General features: G+C 42.0%; 1 protein-coding gene across 1 annotated transcript in view; it reads right to left on the bottom strand.

Annotated features, from left to right (window-relative positions):
• OSBPL1A (oxysterol binding protein like 1A) overlaps positions 1 to 25,459 on the bottom strand; it is a gene marked incomplete at both ends in the record, with an annotated part of 217,349 nt that overhangs the window by 83,957 nt on the left and 107,933 nt on the right. The window contains one exon of the mRNA XM_080714416.1: positions 4,832 to 4,994. Coding sequence (XP_080570542.1) covers positions 4,832 to 4,994 — 163 coding nt within the window. The remainder of the gene's footprint in view (positions 1 to 4,831; positions 4,995 to 25,459) is intronic.

The raw sequence follows: 25,459 nt of genomic DNA, 5'->3' as shown, positions 1-25,459 counted from the left end.
TGATCTACATTCACCAAGCTCTTGGAAGATGACTCTATGCTAAGAACTGCAAGGCTGTGAAGAGATATGGTCCTCCTGGCCTAGGGCAAGCACAACAAGCTGAAAGGCTATATGGGAGATGTCAACTGAGAAACAAAGAAACGATGGACCAATTCTGCCTGGAAGAGTCAGAAGAGACTACGCAGAAGAGACACTTGATCGATACTCTAGAACTTTGGTAGAGATGAGGGTAGCATAAAGTAAAAAATCAATCTGACTTGGTAGAAATTTGTAGAAAGAATCACTTTCTTCTTCCAAGAAGTATTTTGATTTGCTGGCAAAGTCAGGTATTTCCATGGAGCTAAATCAGCATTTAGTTTCTCATTACATCTTTCTGCTTTAACACATGTGAATATTTAGCCCTTTTTCCCAGAAAGAATTCAATTATATTTGAAATTTTATTAGACATAACTATTTTATTTCTTAAAGACACACACACACACACACACACACACACACACACGACAAAACATGATACTTCACTAAATCTCCTTTTAAATATCTTATACAATGAAATTGAACAAAATTGTGAGAAATGATTGCTTTATGGAATTTTATGAAATCTTAAGTCACTGAGCATACTGAAAAATAATTTTCTTAAGAGAGACCACAGGGTTGGAAAAATTATTATCCTATACTGGTGGCTGTGCATGTGGTCTGCCTTGCCCCCCACAAGTAGATTTCCACTGATTCTGCTTAACCAAAAAAACTTAAAGGTCACAATAAAGAAAAACAGGAAATCAAATGGACCTTCAAAGTAGACAAATAAAACTATCCTTTTAAAGGAAGTGACACAAGTTGGCAACTTTTTAAAAGAAATTTAAACTCTCTGTGTGTGTGTGTGTGTGTGTGTGTGTGTGTGTGTGTGTGTGGTATAAGGAATTGAACCCAGGGTTGCTTCACCCTCTATTTCTTATTTTTATTTTGAAACAGGGACTAAGTTACTGCCTCTTGGCCTAGAACTTGTGATTCTCCAGTCTGAGTCTCTGTACTGGGATAATAGGCATGTGCCACCATGTATGACTAAGCTTAAACATGTAACCAAAATAAACATTTTAAGAAGTGTTTGTAAAAATATTTTTCATATCTTCCTAATGTTAGGATAGGCTTGACGTAACCTCTTACTGTGATTTAGGAATCAACATTAACTTCAAAGGAGATTGGGTCTGTACACTTTTCCTCACTCTTGCTTAGCTGTGATCCAAGTGCCTGACATCAGGATTGCAGGTGGTGCCTGGGGCGACCAAGTGCCAAGGGCGGGGTGCGGGGATGGGGACAGGCAGAGTCTGGTCACAGCGAGAGCCTCCCCAGAAGCTGCTAAGGTGGGTGGATTTTATTCACAGCCCACTGGGAAGCAGTGAAGGGCCATGGGTGGGGAAGGCGGCAGAGGCCCTCTGTGGAGGATCCCTGTGGGTGGAGTGTACAGACTACTCCTCAACAGGCACTGCTGGAGCTCAGACACAAGTTCCAAGACAGGTGAGAGGGGTGACAGCTCAGGCACAGCACTGGGCGCCCTCGAGCAGGAGGGAGGCGCTGTCTCAGTGTGCTGCCAGTCTTCACACTATTCCTGAAGATAATCCTGCAGCCCGTTTGCAGATGAAAACACAATGTATGGAGAAGTGAAAGCATTTTCCCCAGAGTGCAAGAACTGGTAAGTCTATGATTCACCTCTGTCCCTCTGCCCCAGCACCTAGACATCTTACTACTGCCCTACATTAGTAGAACATAGACACATCAAGGCATGATGAAAAAGGAGCCATTTATGCAAATTGGGCCAACCCTGGGAAGAACAGGATCTGGGAGGATGCTGAGAATTCATTTTCCACTTATCAAGCTGATAGATGAGTCTACAAGTCTCTCACAAGAAGTCAGGGTAGGAGATACACACCCGAGGATAATAGAAGTCACAATAATGGCTCCCCAAAGAGGTCCACACCCAACTGTCCAGAATCTATGAATATGATTCCTATTATGATAAAAGAGACTTTGAAGATTTGATTAAATTAAAACCTTGAGATGGCAATATTAGTGAACCCAAAGTATCATGAGGGTCCTGTTAAAAGAGAGGGGGGAGAGGCAGGTCAGCATGGCCGGGGAGAGTTGCTCACCTCTTGGTGACCAGAGAGAGAGAGCAGGGGTTGGGGTAAAGTCACACTTTCAGGGCATGTCCCTAAGTGACCTGCCCCTCAAGGAGGCCTTACTTCCTTCAGCTTCCACCACCTCCCAACAGTGCCATCAAATTGTTAAACAATGATGATGAGTCGGAGCTGATGAGTCTGAGCCCCATGACCCAGTCACCTCCTACACCCCCCTCTGAGCACTGCTGCTCTGGGGCCCAGCCTTCAACACATGAGCCTTTGGGGACACCCCAAATCCAACCCTAACTGTAGTTAAAGTCATGTGGAATTGAAAACATATTTTAGTGAAGGAGGCAACAGCTATACAAAAGTCTGCTTGAGAAGGTACAGGGAGATGGGTACCAGAAGGAAAGAGGAAGGGATGCCTTAATTAAGGGAAAGGGGGAGGGCACTTGTTTTGTAACAGAAGTGAAGGAGGAAGTGGGAATAGAGGTCGCCATGTAGAGACAGTGGTGGGAGAAGAAGTCATTTCCAAATGATGGCCACTGTGATCTCGATGCATTATGTGGCGAGGTCAGCAGCAGGTCAGCTCTTGAACTGAGGGCACCTGACTCAAGTTTTTATCAGTTTCTACACTGTTCCAAATGATTCCCAAGATTTGTAGTAGGAAATAGAAGCATTCAAAGAAGAGCTAATAAGGTCAAACAAATATAACAAAACTCAGAATGGGCCATCCAAGGCTTGGCACCTGTCCCTCAGGACATTTCCCACAGCCCAGGTAGAATGTCCTGATTACCCTGGGCACTGGGAGTGAGCCTCAGAAGCCTTCTCAGCACAGCAATCTAAAGAAACCGATACCACAAAACAACTTGAACTGCTTGAGATGAAAACTGATTTACCATTTCTGACCTAGGAATTGCAATTCTTCCTATCTCCTCTTCTCAGAGATGATTAAAATATGACTATGAAGCAGAAGGATAATAGGAGCTGCTAAATATTTACCCTCTCCCCAAAAAAAAGAATGGTTAAGGAAATTGTGGTGGAATTTAAAAAATGGATTTACACAGTCTTTAAAAAGAATGTGCTAAGCCAGGTGTGGTGGCGCACGCTTGTAATCCTAGTGCTTGGGAGGCTGAGACAGGAGGATCACACAGGTTCAAAGCCAGCCTCAGCTACTTAGTGAGGCTCTCAGCAACTTAGTGAGACCCTGTTTCAAAATAAATATAAAATAAGTCGGGGGCGTAGCCCGGAGATAGAGGCCCTGGGTTCCATCCCAGGACCATTAAAAAAAAAAAAAAATGTGCTAGAATCAAAATGCTGAAGGGAACAATTTCTAAAACATGTTGTTAAATGAAAAGGCTGGTCCAGAGCATTATAAAGCGATTTCCATTCATGACTTTAAAAAAAAATCTGTGCCGGCCAGGTGTGGTGGCGCACGCTTGTAATCCCAGCATTTGGGAAATTTAGACAGGAGTTTGTGGACAGCGTCAGCCACTTAGTGAGGCCCTTTGCAACTCAGTGAGACCCTGTTTCAAAATAAAGACTAAAAAATAGGGCTGGAGGTGCAGCTCAGAAGCGGAGTGCCCCTGGGTTCCACCTCCAGTACGGCAAAAAAGAAAAAGAAAAAAAGAAAATGAAAACAAGGAGTGGAAGTACCTGGGATCTTTTACATTCTGGCCATATGCATTTAATTGTGTAATTCTTGCAGTGACTCCCTTTTCTGATGGCCCTCTACTTGACACACACAGAGGTTTTCTGTTTTCATGGTGGAGTTTTGTAGAACCCACCATAACTCTCTTATGTTCACTTTACACAGGTATTTGATTTCTTTCCATAAAATAATTTTTCTCCATCTTTCTCATCTAAAGCTACTTCCCACTCTATTCCCTTCTCCTCCCAAATCCACAACATCTCAAAACTTCTAACGTCAGTTCCTGCAAGTTCAAGACTCCTCAGCTGTCCTTCCCTTCCAAATTGTCCCCACTCTCCACCTACGTCTATCGTGTTTAGTGCTAGTGTCCCCAAGTGCTATTCTAAACACAGGAATTTATTCAGTCCTCATGCATACAAATGGGTGTTTTAATCATCCCATTTTAAGCATGTAGAAACTAAAAACCAGAGCGGCCACGGGACCTGCTCCCAGTCACATGGCTGGTTAGCGGCGGAGGCTTGGGAGTTGAGGCTCCAAACTGTCCTCCGGCGCGTTTCTGGGCAAAGCCAAGCATTTCCTTTCCTCTGCTACAGCTACCTTGGCTTCACCTCTAACTTGGCACTGAGCAGACTGACCTGTAATCGAGTTTTGCATCTGTATCCTCACCTGTATCCTTCACTCTAAGGACAGAGTCTGACTCTCCGAGGACAGAATCTGCCCGCCCATGTCTGTTTCTTTAGAGCATGTGACAGCACCTGGCATGGAAGGTTTTCAATAAATGGTCACTCAGCAAGGAATAAATCAAATCTATGTTTTAACAGCACTCCATTAGCCCAACACACACTTCAACATCAGCAGACTTTGGGACCAATTTTACACCAAGCCTTCAGTCTCCTGCCTTAATAACTTGATACACGCACAGAAAATATAGGGAGTGTAGGGAGCTCTACTGATCCAGCTCCGTCTGTTCACGCTGAGGGACTCTGAGTGACATCCACTCTAAGAGGACATGGAGGTGGTGAGCTCTAGACCCACAGCAACATGATGGCAGGATTCCCGTTACCTGACAGGGCATCATAGAACTCGTCCTCACTAAGGATGCTGGGAGGTGGGGATCCTTCCACCAGAGACTGCTCTAATTCATGGTGTTCAGTGGCTAGAGTCTCCAGTGCTTCTGACAAAATTTTATTTTTTTCTTGCTCCTGTTCCAACTTAAAATTCCTCACCTAGAAGAAAGCAGATATATAAAAAAGACTTCAGAGCGGCAGGACACAGACTTGCTGAGGATGTGAAAATTATTTGCTTCTCATGCAGTTCTATTGCAACATCAGAAACGAAAACAGTCATGTTCTATACACACAGATGAATGAGCAAAATTACTCAGCTAATTTTGTTCTTCCCATGGGGCCTTTTCTCACAACAGCTTAGCTAATGAAAATGGATTAAGAACTACCAAACAAAGTCAGCTTCAACAATCAGGGACCTAGTTAAGAAGCATGTTAGTCAATTGAGAAATCATATAAAAATTTTTTTGTGTGTGTGGTACTAGGGATGGAACACAGGGGCATTCTACCTTTGAGCTACACCACTGGCCCTATTTTTTTTTCTTTATTTTGAAACAGGGTCTCACTGAGTTGCAAAGGGCCTAAGTAGCTGAGGCTGTCCGAGAACCGTGATCCTCAGGTCTCAGCCTCCCAAATGCTGTGTGTACCACCTCGCTGGGCTTTCATATGTATTTCTTTTATTTTTTCTTTCTTGCAGTACTGGGGGTGGAGTCCAAAGGCATTCTACCTCCAAGCTACACCCGCAGCCCTATTTTTTAATCTTTTTATTTTTGAAATAGGATCTCACTGAATTGCAAAGGGCCTAAGTAGCTGAGGCTGTCCACAAACCCCGATCCTCTGGTTTTTGCCTCCAGATTGCTGAGATTATAAGCGTGGGACACCACGCCTGGATTCATATGTATTTCTTAAAGGAGATAATATATCTCTCTAAACAGCAATCGTGAAATGAAGAAACCAGTTTTAGCAAGCCTTTTAATAAAATAAATGTTAAAATGTATACTACATCAGAGAGTAAGACAGAAGCCTCTAGTTTGTTTCCATAATGTACATAAAAGGAAACAAGTTTCCCAGTAATAACTATAAATATTTTAAGTAATTTATTTATTTTTGTAGTACTAGAGATTGAACCCAGAGGTGTTCTGCCTCTGAATTACACTACCAGCCCAATCATCATCATCATCATCATTATGATCATTAGTTCTTATTTGAAAACAGGATCTCACTGGGTTGCTGAGAGTCTAAGTTGCCAAGGCTGGCTAAAAACCTGTGATTCTCTCGTCTCAGCCTCCCAAGTACTGGAATTATGGGCCTGTACCACCTTTCAAAGCTTGAACATTTTAATTTTAACTTTTTCAATTGCATATTTTGGTTTCAAGTCCATATTTTAAAACCTTTAATTCAGTATACTCAAAAAACAAAACATTATAGGAAAGGTCAATTCTGATTTAATTTTTCATCCTTCACAGATATCATCTATTCCTTGCATATAATTCAAGAGTATCTGAGCCCTTGCAGCTGACTAAATTGCCTATAGTTCAAGCAACCTAACCCTCACAGGATAGCACGTACTGGATTTGGTAAGGACAGTTCCACCTACTTTTGTATCAGAACGTCAAGAGACCACTATTAGTTCACTATTAGTTTTTAATCTTGCGCGGTTAATGAACAGTGTGGTACCGTGTGCTGGAGCCAATACCTTAGCAAGTGTGTCCCCTCTGAAGTCTCTTCTTCCTGGTCTTCCTGTCATCCACAGTTTCTACTCTCATCTAATAATCTAATAGTGTTCAACAAAGTGGTTTTCCACATTGGTTTACAATTTAGCACCAGAATCTCTTTCTCAAATATAATCTAAGACCCATTAGATGTTACATATAAGTAGGATCCTGAATCGATAGATAAAACAGCTGTTTTAGAAGCAGAGCCATGCTGGGGCCAGAGATCGCAGACTCACAGCTCTTTCTCCCCCTCCCCGTGCGTCCTCCAGGCCCAAAGCCTTTGGAGAAGGCCTGGAGGGCGTGGCCACTACATCTCCTCCAGGTGGGACCTCAGGCCGCCAGGGCCTGAAGTTGTTGAACCCTCTCACAACACTCCTCTGTACCATTTGCTCTGCTGAAGCCAACCCTTCCTCTGCCTGGCCTCCGTTTCTCCGCCTCCCATGGCCCCAGGTCCTGACAGCCACACAGGATTAGACCATGTCCCCACACCACCACGCTACGAGCACGGGAGGGGACTTAAATTCTGACTTGCTTCTTCCCATCACAAGCAGGGTTAACCTTTTCATCTGGGGAGCACTCCCAGTCCTTAGGCACCTGAGTGTTTATCATTACAGCATCGAGATAATTATTAGAGCTGTGATAATGAAATAAAAATAGCAATAAATGGTAAGCCATAATGAGCGCAGAAGATATACAGCACTGAAATAAACACAGGATTACATTTTTTAGAAATGAAAAATATTTGCAAATATTCCTGGAATCTAAATGCTATCTCCAGAAGTGGAAACATTTTTATCATGGCTGGAGTTGACTTAAAAAATATAAAACTGTTCTTCTACCATCTGATGGATTAAACAGCTCATTTACCTATAAGATGATAGATCTGAGCGTAACATCCCAAATGATTATTTGAGTGGAAAAGACCCACTGCCACTGTGATATTTGCAGATTCTGAAACAGTGCTGCTAAGAAGATCCTAATTCTTCCAACTCTGCCCATTCTCTCTCATTAGCTATATCTTTTTAACTTTTCAAATATCAAAATGCAAATATGCTGCTGACATTTTACCCTTAAATATAAGAATCAATTGAATTTTCTCCTCTATTTAACAAATATACCAATTTTGATGCCCACATTTATCTAGCATATTTCAGCCACATGGCAAATAATCAATGCCCTGAAAGATTTAGTCTCGACAAAATCTTATTCAAAATGAGATTTATCCTTTATCTATCTTAAATATGAACATTTCACTTCTGCCATAGCTACCTCTGTTCTTACTTGTTCTTAAGAGAGAGTGAACAGGCAGGAAGCAGGGGCCTCCTGTTTCTAACCTTGCTTTATCTTCCAGTTGACCTGAGGGGGATTTTCTTAGTTACAAGCCTAACAGGATCTACCGCAAGGGAGAAGCCTTATGATGAACCACCCACAGAATGGCAGTCTCTCCCATCCTTTAAGTGATGTACCCAGGAGAGCATCCATGACACAGACCAGGCGCAGTGCACTGGCGACAAGTTCTCCCATGGCCTCGGAGAAGCAGCTAAAAGCAGCTACCATTAATACATTTTAGTTAGTTAGAGGGATTACTGGAATAATTTAATTTCAAATTCTTGACAAGCTTGACATTTCAGAGATACCTAGAGAAGATCTTGCATTTAAAAATTAGTATGGAACTGCTAATAATGATATTATACAATGCAACTTCATAAAATATTCCCTTTCCTTTTAATCTATGCTTCCAAAGTGTCATTTGTTAGCTTAGAAGCCATGCTGTAATAGAAATGGTGTCTTCTGTGCATCCAGTCCCAGGGGCAATGTTTGCTGCATTTATGTTTGTAGAGACAAGTGCATGCTGATAGTATACTTCTCAGACTATAGAAGCTCTCTTGATCGTGGTAGTACTCACTAATTTGGTATGGGGCTTGAGCCCGGGCACATGACTTCCAAGGCACACCCTTGGCCCTGTTTGTTTTCCATTTTGAACAGGGTCTTGCTAAATTACTATGATGAACCTGTGATCATCTCATCTCAGCATCTCAAGTATGGGCACTCCAGGCACACACCGCCACATCCAGCCTAGCCTAGTTATTATTAAGAGGAATAAAAAATCTATGTCACAGAACTAGTGGGCCCCAACATGTGCCTCTAGTTACATTAGAGCATTTTAGACTCAGATGATAAAATTCAGCATATAGTCAAGCAAACACAAATATTAAACTCCTTATTTAGAAAATGAGGACTGAGTTACCATGCACTTAACAATACATGCATGTTTCATAGCAATTCATGTCTGTAGTCCCTTAAATATTAATATGAAGTCAAGCCTATCTGGTAGTCTGTCTCCTCAAAACACTTCCATCTTACTCGCTTCATGCAAGAAAGCGAGTTAACAGAGAATACTTCCAAAAGAAATGGATGCCAGCAAGAGTCCAGGCGCGCGCGCGCTCGCGCGCGTGCGTGCGTGCGTGCGTGCGTGCGTGCGTGTGTGTGTGTGTGTGTGTGTGTGTTTTACTGGCGATTGAATCCAGGGGCATTCTACCTCTGAGCTATACCTCCAGTCCTATTTTATTGTTTATTTTGGAACAGAATCTCACTAAGTTGTGGAGGGCCTCCCATGGCTGAGGCTCGCCATGAACCTATGATCCTCCTGTCTCAGCCTCCCAAGAACTGGGATTAAAAGCGTGTGCTACCACGCCTGGCAAAGTAGACTTAAAAGCAACTACATGCTTGCCAGTTTATACACATTTGACCTCTTCCCACCCTAGAAAGTGCCCTGTTAGTATGTATGTTTTAACAGGGTTAAGTAATGCAGAGGCAATAATCAAATCATTTGGCAAAGCACACAACCAAGCAGGGAAGTGGAGCTGGCATTCACAGAACATGCGTGTAATCAGCCAGTTATCAGGTAGGGAAGCGCAGGGCCTTGACGATCAGTCTTTTAACTGGCCAAGCTCTGGTCAGTTAATAGCATTAGCAGCCCTTTTGTCTTTGCTCCTAGATGCACTAACAAGAATGGACCATTAGAGACTGAAATACTAGATCCTGCGTTTAAAAATAAAATCTCTCTCTAGTTTTCTCTCTGTGTGAAGAAGCAGCACTGACTGACAGTTCACTCTGTGGTTACAGAACCAACAGTATTCTTGCTCCAAACCTTTTTTTTTTTTTTTTCCCAAATATGTGCTTTAGGTAACTCCCTGCTGTAGCCATACAGCTGATAAAAGCATCTGGGTGAGGCTGATAAGAGCTCTGCTGCCCTCAGGTCTGCCTACTGCATCCTTTAGGTGGAGGACTGCCGTGATCTGAACGCACCTCACATTTCATGTGTTGGAAACGACCTGCAAAGTCACATGCTGGCTCGGCGGTGGCGCAGCCTGTCATCCTAGCACTTGGGAGGCTGAGACAGGAAGATGGAGGCTAGTGAAGACCTGCAGGGTAGTGTTACACGCTTGTAATCCCAGCATTTGGGACGTGAAGACAGGAGGATCACAGCTTGTGGACCTCAGCTACTTAGTGAGGCCCTTCACAACTCAGTGAGACCCTGTTTCAAAAATAAAAATTAGGGCTAGGGGTGTAGCTTGGAGGTGCAATGCCCCAGCTCCATTTCCAGTACCAAAAAAAAATATATATGTCATATATGCTAAACAGGGCTGCCAGCATGATTAGTTGCTTCATGAGGGAGAAAGATTCCGGGCAGCATGCTTGCTCTGGCTTGCTATATGGTGCCCTCCATTATGCCACGAACCAGAAGAAGGCTTCAGCAGGTGCTAAGCAGACGCCAGCTCCATGCACTTACTGTCAGTCTCCAGAATCATGTGCAGAATAAAACTTTATTACTTATAAATTATACAGTTTCTGGTATTAGTTATAGCAACAGAAAAACTAAGACACAGATGGCGTGTTTGTGTGAAAATACAAATGGCCAATGTCCCCTCTGAATCCACAGCCAGGCTAAACAGCCATACTCACCTCCAAGACCCAGAGTTATTAAGCTCCGAGCCCATGCCCAAGGCATGATAAAGCATGGAAACACTCCTTCATGGCAGCACACTACGCGCTCGCTACGTTTCACAGATTCGCCGAGCACCTTTGTACGTTAAATTTCAGGGCCGTCGCCAATTCCATTACCCTTGTTTCTTCTCTGCTATTTACCATTGCTTTTTTAAAGTAATGCATTTCCTTATGGTCCTACTGAATAAGAAAACTCAGGGGAGGTCAAGAGCAGAATAGAAGAGGATCCCTTAAGATGCTACCACTGCAACTGGAGCAGGAGGCGGGTATTATAACCAAGTGTTAAGAAGTGTTGGATTCCAGGTGTGTGTGTGTGTGTGTGTGTGTGTGTGTGTGTGTGTGTGTGTGGTACTGGGGATGGAAACCAGGGGCATTCTACCTCTGAGCTACATATATCCCTAACTCTATTTCCTCTTCTTTATTTGAAACAGTCTCACTGAGTTGCAAAGGGCCTCACTAAGAAGCTGAGGCTGTGGCTGTCCTCGAACCCTGATCCTCCTGCCTCAGCCTCCCAAATGCTGGGATGACAAGCGTGCACCACCACGCCCGCTAGATTCCAGATATTTTTGAAGGAAGGCTTACATCATTTGCTGACAGCTTATGTGATGTAAGGAAAAACAGGGATCAAGGGTGACACCATGGCTTGGGGATGAGCAACCAGGGCAGTCACAATGACCTAACGTGGGGGAACTGCAGGACAGAAACAACCAGGAGCTCAGCTTTATAAATGGAAAACGTGATGCTATCAAGACAGCAAGTGCGATGTCAATGAGTCAGAGTCGGGTTGTTAAGGAAGAAGAAGTTATACATGACATGGGTTATATTTTAAGCTACAAGGCTAGATAAGATCACTCAGGGAGAAAGATGAAAATGAGAAGAAAGCCAAGGATGGAAGCCTAGCAGGAGGAGGAAAAAGAACTAGCAGAGGAAACAAACAAAAAAGGGGGGACAGGGGAGAGGAAGAGGAGAGCCAGAAGTACACAGTACCTGGAAGAGGTACCTCCCGGAGGCAGATGGAAGAGACCCGCGCCGCGCACTGGGCTCGGTGATGGGGTGGATGGGGACCTCCACAAGCACAGTTTCTGTGAGTGCTGAGAGGGTGGTGGTGGCCAAGATCTGACCGGTGGATCAAGAAAGAGACGAGAGCAGCTAGAGCCATTCTCCAGTTCCGCTCACAAGGCAAGGAGAAAGTGGGGGGAGTTTTTAGAAGTGGTTTGGTGAGCAAATAAGGTTTTATATGAAAGACAACCTGGCCTGCTTTTACACTGATGGGAAAGGTTCGATAAAGAGGGAAAACAAGCCAGATGTGGTGGCGCACGCTTGTAATCCCAGCACTCGGGAGGCTGAGACCGGAGGATCGCGGTTCATGGATGGCCTCAGCTACTTAGTGAGGCCCTCCGCAACTTAGTGAGACCCTGTTTCAAAATAAAGAATAAAAAAAAAAAATAGGGCAGGGGGTGTAGCTCGGGGGTCGAATGCTCCTGAGTTCCATCCCCAGATACACACACACCCCAAAAAAGAGGAAAACAATGGTATAGGAATGAGATGGGAGACTTGCTAGAATATTCTTGGATTTTGCAAAAAGAGGTGGGTTCTTACCCATAGGTGTATATTTGATCCTTGCCTAGGCTTGGACAGTACATAATTAGTTGAGAATAAAAGGCTGTGTGTGTGTTGTGTGTGTGTGTGTGTGTGTGTGTGTGTGTGTGTGTGTGTACACACACAGATAGGTGAGTATGTGTAACAAAGTTTTCTTCTAATTGCTTCTGTTGTCTTGGTGCATTTAAAGACTACAGAAACAGGAAACAGACATCATCAGTCCACTGGTCCTAGCAGATGATATCCTAAGAAACCTTATGAGACAAACAAGATGAGATAAGTCCAGCCTGAGATTAAAGACAAGAGGGGTCCCAAGGCATCAGCAGGCTGCAATCACACGGACCTGGTCGATGTGGTGGCTTGCAAGTGTTTTCCCTATTTGCATCTAATGGAACTGGCTTCTGGCACTACTAAAATATGCCCACTGTTATAGACACTGCCATCTTTCTCAGCTTGGTTCAAGACAGAGAAACAGAAATCCCTTTGAGGATGACCCGCGCGCCTTCCCACTTGGAGGCGGACTATCTGGTCGGCTTGCTGACGTGCTGGAGAAAGATGACCTCAAAGGAGGTTCTTGCACAGCAGTTTCTGCTAATAAACTATTAATTACTTTCAAAACGTCTCTTCAGACATTTAAATCGAGGCAGAATTTAGGGGTAACTCCATATCCAAGTCAGAGCCCAATAAACAGGCACTTAGAAATACTTAGGGTGAAATAGCGGGTAAATAATGAGAGCTAAAAATACAGCGATGGTGACATCAATATTTAAAAATCAATATAAACCCAGAATACTTGATCCTTGTTTTTGTAACAATGATCTAAAATTAACTTCCAATAAAAATAAAATCATTGAGAGACCAGTGGTAATGACAGCATAACAAATAATTTTATTTTGTGTATCTTTAAAAAGAGAAAAAAGCTTTTGAAATGTAGCGTTCACTCCCACAATATGCTACTGAGAGTGGATGCAATGCATGTTTGCTTCACTGTTTTGCTAATTCTGGTTCTGGCACTTTGGTACAAGTAAGATCTCATAATAATTTGCTCTGCAATTGAAGAACTGAACTACTTGTCACTGATTGCATAAGGAGCCTCTACGATAACCCAAACTGCCTTCTCTACGTGCCCTATACAACCCCAAAGTAGCACATGGAAGACTGTACGCTAAAGGCACCATGTGCTGACACAAGAGACTGTTAAACCACTACAGTATTAAGAACAATGCAAACACATTTCAATGTAAAGTAATACATCCGTGTTGGCTGCATAAAAATAGTAACTTCTTTTTGTTCTGGTGGTACTGGAGAATGAAGCCAGGACATTCTGCCTCTGAGCTACACCCTCAACCCTATTTTTTAATTTTGAAATCGGGTCTCACCAAGTTGCTGAGGGCCTATATAAGTTGCTGAGACTGGCCTCAAACCTGAATTTCTCCTGTGTCAGCCTCCCAAGAAGTACAGCTGCAGGTGTGTGCCACAAAATTTGACTTGTAAAATTCTAAATCAATTGAATTCAGTAGATTGTGGAATCTTAAGTCTATTATTAATCACTTTTTTTTTTGGGTGGTACTGGGGTTCCTGGAAGCCCTTCTACCTCCGGGCTATACTCCCAGACCTATTTTTATATTTTTATTTAGAAATAGGGTCTCCTAAGCCAGCGCGCGCGGCTGGCTTCGAACCTGCGCGATCCTCCTGTCTCTGCCTCCCAAGCACGGGGATTACAAGCGTGCGCCACCACGCCCGGCATTAATAACTTTTTAACTCTCCACTAAATATTTATTCACATATCCCTAGCTCTTAGATTGGTACATAAAATGTGCTGAAGATAAGTATTGGTAATATATTATTATTGCCATTATTATTAATAATTTATTACCAATATATTATTATTATTTCAAAAGATGAATCTAGGGGTATTCTACATCTAAGCTACTCCTCCAGTACTTTTTATTTTTTATTTTGAAACGGGCGCTTGCTTAAAATACTGAGGCTAGTCTTGAACCTGTGATCCTCCTGTCTCGTCCTCCTAGCTACTGGGATTACAGGTATATGCTGCTGTACCCTGTGGGCAAATTATTTTTAAATAGATAAATGTTAAACTGTATAATGACAGGAGAGAATGAAGTTCAATACAAGATAGCTTTTCTTGCTAAGATTACTTAAACCAGTATTAATAAGTATTTAAAAAATTACAAGCCGGGCGTGGTGGCGCACGCTTGTAATCCCCGCGCTTGGGAGGTTGAGACAGGAGGATCACACAGGTTTGAAGCCAGCCTCAGCTACTTAGTGAGGCTTTCAGCAACTTAGTGACACCCTGTTACCAAATAAAATATAAAAAAGGTCTTGGAGTATAGCCCGGAGGTAGAAAGCCTCTGGGTTCCACCCCCAGTACCACCAAAAAAAAAAAAAAAAGATAAATAAATAATTACAGCCGGGCATGGTGGTGCATGCTTGTAATCCAAGCATGTGGGAGGCTGAGATCAGAGGATGGTGGTTTGTGGACAGCCTTAGCCATTTAGTGAGGCCCTCTGCAACCTAGTGAGACCCTATTTCAAAAATAAAAAATAGGGCAGAGGGTGTACCTCAGAGGTCAAATGCCTCTGGGTTCCATCGCCAAACACGCGCGCAAAAAAAAAAAAAAAAAGATATGATTTAAATGCAGAACCTTCATCAAAATGTCTCAGAAAATCTAATTATTCCTAATTTCAGTATGAGAAAATTTTCTAGCCAAAAAAGTGACTTTTATTTTATGAGCATTGCATAATAGTGGTTCTGCATATGTACAACTATTTCTATACCTACTACTGCTAAAGCACATGCATAGCATTTTTTACATTCTTTTAAGGTCATTAAATTCTTTCTTTTTTATTTTTCCCAGTTTTTGTGGTGTTGGGGGTTGAACCCAGGGGATTCTACCTCTGAGCTAAATCCCCAGCCCTATTTATTTTTTTGTTTTGAAAGAGGGTCTCACTAGGTTACTGAGGGCCCTGCTACCCTGCTGAAGCTGGCCTGTGATCTTCCTGCACAGTCTTTCTAGTAGTGGGATTACGGGGATGTGCCACCACGCCTGTCCAGTTTATCAAATTCTTATAACAAAGCCAGGCGTGGTGGCGCATGCTTGTAATCTCAGCATTTTGGAGGCTGAGACAGGAGGATCAGGGTTCGCAGACAGCCTCAGCTACTTAGGCCCTTTGCAACTCAGTGAGACCTATTTCAAAATAAAGAATAAAAAATAGGGAGTGTAGCTCGGATGTAGAATGCCCTTGGGTTCCATCCTTGGCACCGCAAAAAAAAAAAAAAAAATAACAACTGCATGAGGCATATATGTGATTATGTAAAAACAAAAAACAGAAGATCAAAAAGTTTAGGCAACTTGCCAAAAGTCATTAAGGTCTTTTATCACCAAATTCTACAGTTTCCCCACCCATAGTATTACCAATAATAAATACTAGTGCCCCAAAACAACAGATGGAAACATATTATCATGAGTATTTTAAATGCAGAGGATTTCACCTCCTTGTGGACTGGGGTTCTTGACCAGGCAACTGGAGGTGGAGGCAGAGTTACCTGGACTACACACAGCAAACCATTTTTAAAAACCATCCTTTAAGGCCGGGCGTGGTGGCGCACGCTTGTAATCCCCGCACTTTGGAGGCAGAGACAGGAGGATCGCGCAGGTTCGAAGCCAGCTGCGCTGGCTTAGGAGACCCTGTTTCCAAAAATAAAATAGGTCTGGGAGTGAAGCCTGGAGATAGACGGGCTTCCAGGAACCCCAGTATCACCAAAAAATTTAAAAAAAAATCAACCATCCTTTAGATGCCCTGGCAGGATCACATAAATTGCTATAAAAAATGACACATTCTTCAGGTCAACAGATCTTGCCCTGGCTGGAACCATGCCCTCCAGGAGTACAGCTTCCATCCTGAGCACTGGTAGGTAGTAAACTTGTCCTGTTTAAAGCCTGGCTAAAAAAGCCGGGCGTGGTAGCGCACACTTGTAATCCCCGCGCTTGGGAGGCTGAGACAGGAGGATCACGCAGGTTCGAAGCCAGCCTCAGCTACTTAGTGAGGCTCTCAGCAACTTAAGTGAGACTCTGTTTCCAAATAAAATATAAAATGGGTCTGGGAGTATAGCCCGGAGGTAGAAAGCCTCTGGGTTCTACCTCTAGTACCACCGAAAAAAGAAAATTGGGTTGGTGGTGGTGTAGCTTGGAGGTAGAATGCTCCCAGATTCCATCCCAGTACCACACACACATAAATAAATAAATAAATAAATAAATAAATAAATAAATAAATAAAACCTGGCTAAGAACCAAATCTAGCAATCAGAAAGAGCCTAATGGGACCAGCTGCTGATTTGTCTTGTGTTTTTTTTAAATCAAAAGACCCAGTTCCAGATCTATTGATCAGGATTTCCAAGAATGAACAAGGCTGTGTCAGACTGCTAATTTCTCCCAATACCTACTCCCCCCCCCGTTTTCCTTGGTAAGAACCCCAGTTTAGTACCTGGTACATCACCCTCTAGCTAAAAGACTATCTTTCTCAGTTTTTCTGGCAGCTAAAGCCATGTAAGTTCTGGCCAAGAAGAATGGAATACTGTGCAGACTTTACCAGATCTACTTAAAAAAAAACAGGGCCCTTCTTCTGCCCCTTCTTCCTTCCTGCTGATTGGAATCTGGATACTTGGAATAAACCCTAACAGCAGGCCCAGACTACCTACCTCCTATATTCTTCAAGGTGAAAGATAACTACATCTCTAATTTAAGCTAATACTATTTAATTTGGGTTGTTTGTTAAATGCCAATACTAACATGAATACATGTAACATTTTAATAAAGCACCACAAATTGTTCTGATGTAATTCCTGGATAAAAACCCACTTAGAAAACTATCAATTTAGTAAAAAAAAAAAAAAAAGCTTCAATAAATGCAATTGGGTAGGAGAAATATTTTAAGATTCTATATTTAGTATGATAACTGTGGTTAACAACCAACTATTTCAAAATAGCTAGTAAAGAGGAATCTGAATGTTTCCAACACAGAGATGATAAACATTTGGGGTGAATTATATGTCTATTACTATGATCACTGCACATTGTATATATGTATGGATACAATGTGTACACATTGTATACATGTATGGAAATATCATACAGTAACATAATACTATATATTATATATATACACTATATATATTAGTGATGGATATGTCAATTACTGTAACAAATTATATGTCAAATACTATATAATACATATATAGTATTACATAATACTATATATATTAGTGATGGATATGTCAATTACTAGAATCAGTGTACACTGTATACATATGGAAATATCATACTATAACATAATTCTATAATTGACTAATAATAACTGTATAAAACATTTGTACAATTATTATTAGTCAATTTACAAAGCATAAGATACACCAGAAGCACAGGTAACAAAAATTTTTCAGCCGGGTGCGGTGGTGCACACTTGTAATCCCAGCACTTGGGAGGCTGAGACAGGAGGATCGCACAGGTTCGAAGCCAGCCTCAGCTACTTAGTGAGGCTCTCAGCAACTTAGTGAGACCCTGGTTCCAAATAAAATATGAAATAGATATGGGAGTATAGCCCGAAGGTAGAAAAGCCCCTGGATTCCACCTCCAGTACCACAAAACAAACAAATAAATAAATATGTAATTTTCTATACAGACAATTATATAAAGAGCTTCTACAACACAATAAAACCTAGTTAAATAATGGATGAAGTACTCAATAGCCAATGCCATCCACAATGTAAAGAAATGAAGCATTGAGATTTGCATCACCATGGGTGAATCTCAAAATAATTTCACTGGCTAAAAGAAACCAAGACTCAGTCAGGTGTGGTGGCGCACGCCTGTAATCCCAGCATTTGGGAGGCTGAGACTGGAGGATCGCGGCTCACGGACAGCCTCAGCTACTTAGTGAGGCCCTCCGCAAATCAGTGAGATCCTGTTTCAAAATAAAGAATAAAAAATAGGGCAAGGTGCATAGCTTGGAGGTTGAATGCCCCTGGGTTCCATCCCAGACCCACACACACAAAAAGAAGCCAAGACTCTTCCCAATTCTAGAAATTTTCTTCTTATCTCTTATGATAGTTGATTAATAGTTGCATATGGTCATGGATAAGAGAAAGAATGGAGGCGATTACAAAGAGATAGGTAGTATTTTTTTTTTTATGGTACTGGGGTTCCTGGAAGCCCTTCTACCTCCGGACTACGCTTCCAGACCTATTTTTATATTTTTGAAACAGGGTCTCTTACGCCAGTGCGGCTGGCTTCGAACCTGCGCGATCCTCCTGTCTCCGCCTCCCAAGCGCGGGGATTACAAGTGTGCACCACCACGGGCCCGGCAGTAGTATTCTTTATCTCGATTGTGATGGTGGCTTTACCAGTGTAAGCATGGTCAAAGCCCTTAAATAATAAATAAAGATCCTACACTTTATTTAGTAGTACTGGGGATTGAACCCATCGCATTCTACCTCTGTTTGTTTGTTTATGGGTCTGGGAATGGAACCCAGGGACATTTGACCTCTGAGCCACATCCCCTGCCCTATTTTTATTCTTTATTTTGAAACAAGGCCTCACTAAGTAGCTGAGGCTGTCTGTGAACGGTGATCCTCCAGTTTCAGCCTCCCGAATGCTGGGATTACAAGTGTGCGCCAACACGCCCGGCTTACCTCTGTTTTATTTTGAAACAGGGTCTCACTAAGTTACTGAGGTTGTCCTAAAACTTGCAATTCTCCCTCTCAGCCTCCCAAACACTGAGCTTACAGGCATTCATGACCACACCTGCCTAAACTATACTTTAACTGTGTGTAGTCTATACTACACCAAATATACCTCAATAAAGCTACAAAACGATCATGATTAGCAATAGAAAGGATACATGGACAAGTCTACTCACACACTGAAATTGGGAATTGAACCAATAATATGCTTCTTATAATGCTGTAAAACTATTATCAAAGATTAGATATGACAATAAAAACACTCTCATGCAAAACAATGCAGGATACTAAACAGCAATGGAAGCTATATTTGTGTTTGTACATTGGGATGATTAGACTAAGACACCTTAAAATCTTGCTCGTAGTTCCTGGGTTCTGATTTTTATATTATTCTCTACACAGAAAATAGCTGTCTGCCTATACCTGTATGTCTTCCATATGTCTCTCACATAATTATATAATTATTTTAAAATATTTTTACTTAGGATTGATGTTTACAAATGTTGCATTAAGTTTGCACTGCATAAAATGTAAAGTGGGTTCACAAAGTACTCTTAAATGGTCCCGAATACAAGGCTTTCTTCAGATATCTAGTATGGGAGCCCAATCTGAAAATCTGCTAAACACACTCCTCTCTCTTCACGGTTGCAAAGCTTCTACCTAAAAATAGCTCACTCTTATATAATTGCTCACCACAGATCTGTATGTTTTATATGTTCTTGAAATAAATATCTTTTTAGATATATACCAAAACAGATAATCGTTTTTAAAAGCAGAGAAGTTTAATCATAAGCAAATGTCGTTTTCAGAAGTTATTCAGAGGCTTTATAATAGTTTATAGTTCTGCTGGTGAAAAGAACTAGATAAAAGTTATTTATACCAGAGGTAACACCATAGCAGCTTTAGCTTTTTAAATGAGCTTTATGATTTTTATGATTATATATAACACCTCCATTTTAAGTGTACAGAGCAGTAAATTTTTATAAACATATACCCCATATAACTAGCACCACTACCAAGATACAGAATATTTCTATTACCCCTTTCCCAAATTCTCCTGTATCCACACACAGCCCAGGCAGCCACTCTCTTGATTTCTATAACCCTGGCTTAGGTTTATTTTTTAACTTAAAATAAATGACTGTACTCTTGTGTCTGAGTCTCATCCATGTTGTTGCAAAAGCAGTCTTCCTTCTTACTGGTGAAGACTATCAGCTATATAATCCATGGTTCCACTTTGTTTACTGTGGTGCTGAGGATGGATCACAAGAGCATTCTACCGCCAAGCTATGATTCCAGCCCTTTTTAATTTTTATTTTGGAACAGCACCTCACTAGGTTGATGGGAGTCTTACTACTGGCTGAGTCCGTCTTCACACCTGTATCAGCGCCTGCCTCACCTCAAGTCTGCTTTTTAAGTGCCTTTAGCTCTGAGACTAGCCTTCTGACTATGGCAAATATTATTAAGCTCAGAAAGTAACTTCCCTTGTGTAAATATTTATGTTTGATTCTGTTTTGGCAAGTGGTTTCCTAGTTCTTAAACTAGAAAATAAAACCCTAAAATATGCCGAAATCACAACTTGGAAGATAAAACTTCATCTGGAGACAATGTTTTTGTTTCTTCTTTTGTTCGTTTATTTTTTGTTTTGTTTTTGTTTCTGGAGTATGAGGGATCGACCCAGGGGTGTTCTATCTCTGAGCTACACCCTGGCCCTTTTTATTTATTTTTTTAAAAAGGTCTTGCTATGTTGCTGAGGGCCCTGCTGAAATTGGCTTCAAAATTGCCATCCTCCTGTTTCAGTCTCCCAAGTACTGGGATTAGATGCATGTGCCACCATGCCTGGCTGAAAATGTTTTAAGTATCTTTAAAAAGTTGTTAACAAGTTTTGCCAGTCATGGAATGCAGAGAAAATGAGATTTCCTTGGTACATATCCATTAAGCACCTGGTTCGGGACTCTAGCCACTCTTCAGAGTTTAAAAGATCACTGGGTTTTTTTTTTTTTTTTTTTTTTTTTTGGTGGTGGTGGGGTTCCTGGAAGCCCTTCTACCTCCGGACTACACTCCCAGACCTATTTTTATATTTTTGAAACAGGGTCTCTTACGCCAGTGTGGCTGGCTTCGAACCTGCACGATCCTCTTGTCTCTGCCTCCCAAGCGCGGGGATTACAAGCATGCGCCACCACGCCCAGCCAAGATTACTGGCCTTAAACTCACACCTTGGAAAGCTTTGTTAAGATTTTTTGTTTAATTTTTATTTGATATATTTTTATTGGTGCATTGTAGTCAAACATCTCAATGGAATACAAGACTTGTGAGGATATACAAGCACACAATTAGCTTTTATCCAATCTCCATTCCACTCCCACCCCCTCCCTCGACCCCATGCTTGATTTAGTGATTAATTTGATATATTTGTTTAAGTACATCATGTACTTTAAAGAGATTTCATCTTCCCCCATCCCATCCTCTCTGATTGGTCACCTTAATTGCTCCTCCATAGGGCCCTTTCTTCAACGAGATCTCCTCCTATTACCCATTTCTTCCTAGTTTTTGCATATTAGGGAAATCATCTGATTTTCTATTTACTGTGATATTTCTCTGTGTATGCTGCACTGCAGGTTCCGATCCCACTCTTGAAGGCCCCGGCACAGGCCTGGACACCCGGCCTACTCTGATCCGGGCCTCTCTGGCTCCAGCACTGGCCTTGCTTCATGGCAGGCTCCAATCCTGGCCTCGGAGCCCCTAGCACTGGCCTTGCCTTACGACAGGCTCCAATCCCAGCCTTGCTGGCCCCGGCGCCAGCCTCACACCTCAGCAGGCTCCATTCCTGGCCTTGAAGGCCCAAGCACCGGCCTTGTCTCATGGCAGGCTCCAATCCCAGCCTTGCTGTCCCTGGCACCAGCCTCACCCCTCGGTAGGCTCCGGTCCTGGCCTCAGAGGCTTTGTTAAGATAAATTTAAAGAGCAAATATTCTTGTTTTAATAATGTACAGTTTTGTAAAACTAAACATTTTAAGAGAAAATAGTTTACAAAAAATATGAATTTACTAACCAATCAAAGGGATTTGAAAATTCCCAAAGTCCTAAAACAATGAACACAGCTTATTTTCTCTTCTTCAGGGAGACTTAACATTTTTTTAATCTTTAAAAAAAAAATTCTGACCAAAAACTGTGAAGTCAAGTGCCCCTCTTTTAAAGCAACTTCAAAGCAAGGAAGAGTCACCCATTCAGCTGTGCTCTCAGTGAACAAACTCCACCCACCAGGCCATGCTACGCATGCCCAGCCCCAGGAAACCCTGGCAAAAGTACAGACAATCCCTGCACTCTTCAAACTTACCGTTTACTCTGAGGGAAGAAACAAAGGGGTGGAATATCTAGTGTGTCAGATGGTGGAAAACACTAGAGAAAAACACATGTATGAAGGGGAGGGGGCCCTGGGAGACAGATGCCACCCAGGATTCCCAAGGATGTCCTGAGAAGTATCGCTCCTGCGAAGGCCGACTAGAGGCGGCCTGGGAGGAGAAGGTGCAGGAGGTGGAAGGCGGAGGCTCTCAAGCAGGAGGCTGCTGCCACAGGACACTGCAAGGAGGGGAGAGGGGAGCGGAGAGGAGGGCAGCAGGGCCCAGCCACAGGGCCTCCTGTGAGCAGAGAGAAGGCTAACAGAGAGGGTGTGCTTTGTGTTTGGCCTTGGCCTGCAGTTCTACACTGTGTCTAGGGGACACATTGTAAGAAAAACCTCAGAGGAACAGGGGAAGAGAGAAGGAATGATCTGGAAAGCCTGACATAGCAGTAACACTGGTGGTGCTTGGAGATGTTTGCCCAAGGGAAATAAAGAATTTATTAGTTACTCCAAATAGCTGAGGAACCGTCAAAGGAAGAAACGCACTTTTTCACGATGCTGCAGAGCACAGACCTGGAATCGTGAATTTAAAGTAGGGGGAGGGTAAATTTTGATTTAATGTAAAGTTTAACCTTCACATATTTACAGTTCTCTTCTAGTAGAACAGGTGGCCCTAAGAGGTCCTTTGTGTACAACAGTAGTGGTAGCAGCACTAACATCTGTCTTGCTTGTGCCAGGTGTCAGGCTGAATGCACACTGTCTCGTGCAGTGACCCCCACACAGCCCTGTGAAGGTTATTGCCTGAGAGGACGCTCAGGCCCAGCCAGATCCCGTGACCTGCGTGGGGACAGAGCTGCTACGTGATGGCGCCTGATTCACACCCAGGTCGCTTGACTCGGGCCCTGGCTCTATGATGAAGTGTTTGCATACAGTAGGAAATACTACCTGGCTGGCAGAAGTTGCAGACAGGATTTCTGCAAATGGAAATCAGGAGAATCTGATGACTTTACCTAAGGTCCCCTTTAAATCTGTGGTTAAATGTTCCCCAAATTTCAATCTTAACATTTTTCCTGACTTCAAAGTTTATGAAAACTGTACTCCTAACTGTGGTTCACAAAATAATAATTATGATAAAAAGGATGTGAAATTCCCTACTCAATTCTAATGCTCAGGTCAATCATTTTCTGGTCTTAAGTAATACATACTTTTTTAGTTCCCATGTATCCTCAAATATATCAACTTCCTTATTTCATAATTTATACTTGTGGGGATTCAAACAAGCATTCCCTTATTTTATAAGCCAACTCTGTAGAAAAAATAAAATTTCTTTCAATTAAATAATGCTCCTTTAAGATATGATAGCAAATAAACATTTGGTGTGTAATCTTAGGTACAGAAAGATAAACATAAAGGTAGAATACAAAACATAAATTCAAACCAAGTATTAAATCCAAGAAAATCTCAAGAACGAACCCTGCTTTGTGGAGTTGTCTTCCAGCGATAGGAAAAGAGGATGCTAACGTGCGCCCCAGCACCCTTCAGGGTGAACGCCGTGCAGCTTGAAAAAGCACCACTCTGCGGAGCAGGCGTGGGTCAATGGAAGGAGGGACAGCCTGGCCACCTGCAGGGGTTAGCACTGCAGTAGAACGTGTTCTGACTTCTACTTGTCTTCCACCTCACACCCTTGTGAATGGCTGATACCAAGATGATAGGTAGACAGACAGACAGACAGACAGACAAAAAGGTTGAGAAATTAGAACCCTCGACATTGTTGATGAATGTAAAATGGAATAGCTGCTTTGGAAAGTAAGGTGGTGGTTCCTCAAAAAAATTAAAAAAATTGCCAGATGGTCCAGCAACTCCATTTCTGGGTAGACACTCAAAAGAAATGAAAGCGGAGTCTTGAAGAGGTATTTGTACACCCATATTCACAGCAGCGTTCTTTAAAATTGGTAAAGGAAGGATGCAATTCAAGTATCCATGGACAGATGAATGAAAAAATAAAGTGTGATACACACAAGCAATGGAATATTATCCAGCCTTAAATAGAATGTAATTCTGACACATGGTACAATATGAATGAACCTTGAAGATTTTAAGTGAAACAAATCACAAAGAAACACATATTTACTGTATGATTCCACTCGCAAGAGGTACAACAAGGTAATCAGCTTCAGAGAGATAGAAATAATGCTAGTTTTCAGGGGCTTGGGAGGGAGTGGGGAATGCAGAGTAATTGTTTAATGGGCAGTTTTAGTTTCACAAGATGAAAAGACTTCCAGAGATAGACAATGGTGATGGTTGCACAGTAATGCAGATGTACTTAATGCCACTTAACTATATACTTAACATGATCAAGATGGTAAATCCTCTGTGTATTTAACTACAAATAAAAATTTCCTCCAAATATTAGACTAAAATAGTTAGGTTGGCTCACATTAACATGGAAAATAGAAAGACTCCCACTGTCATGGCCGTTATGCACGTCACTTGTCTTTGACATTGTCTATAATAAAGTAAATTAATATCTAATGTTATACTTGATGTAATATTATACATGTATATTCTTCATATAAAATAGAAACAGTATAAAGTAACAATATAGTTCTAACACTTTAGGCACTATTTACTTAATACTACTTGCAGAAAAATCCCCAAATATATTCACCATACATAAATATACTCTGGGGCACAACTGTACTCTAGTAATTCACAGGAGAATGTTGCAATCCAGTGCCTGTCAAACTGAGAAGTTGTGAAAAAAGAATGACTTCTGATATTGCACTGGGGTGAGACCCCCCAGTGATGGAGACAAAGGGATACTCTGGACAAGTCACAACTCTGGCTCTGAACTCTCTTCAGGCCAAAACAGAATGAGAAATATAATCAATTATGCCCTTGTAATTGTCCACAAGGAAAAAAATACCAGTTCTCAAGGGAAAATAAACTCCCTCTTTGCCCTTAGCTCTAATTTCTTATCCAGGGGAATATAGAGGGGAATAAGAGTATTAGAAGGAAAGATAATCATGTCATTAAAGCCATATTTTCTTGAAGTGCTCCTCAGTACAAATTGAGAGGCCGATTCCAAGTTACAACTTAGCGAGGGCTATTTTTCTGAAAATCAAGAAAATATAGCCCAGCGTTTAGCATTCTGACCATCTGGTTTCATCACAGAGTAAAATTTAGACCATCTAGAGAAATGAACAA

This window comes from Muscardinus avellanarius, assembly GCF_963383645.1.
Source record: "Muscardinus avellanarius genome assembly, chromosome: 17".
NCBI classification, from domain to species: domain Eukaryota; kingdom Metazoa; phylum Chordata; class Mammalia; order Rodentia; family Gliridae; genus Muscardinus; species Muscardinus avellanarius.
This window is presented reverse-complemented; position numbering and strand designations above follow the sequence as displayed.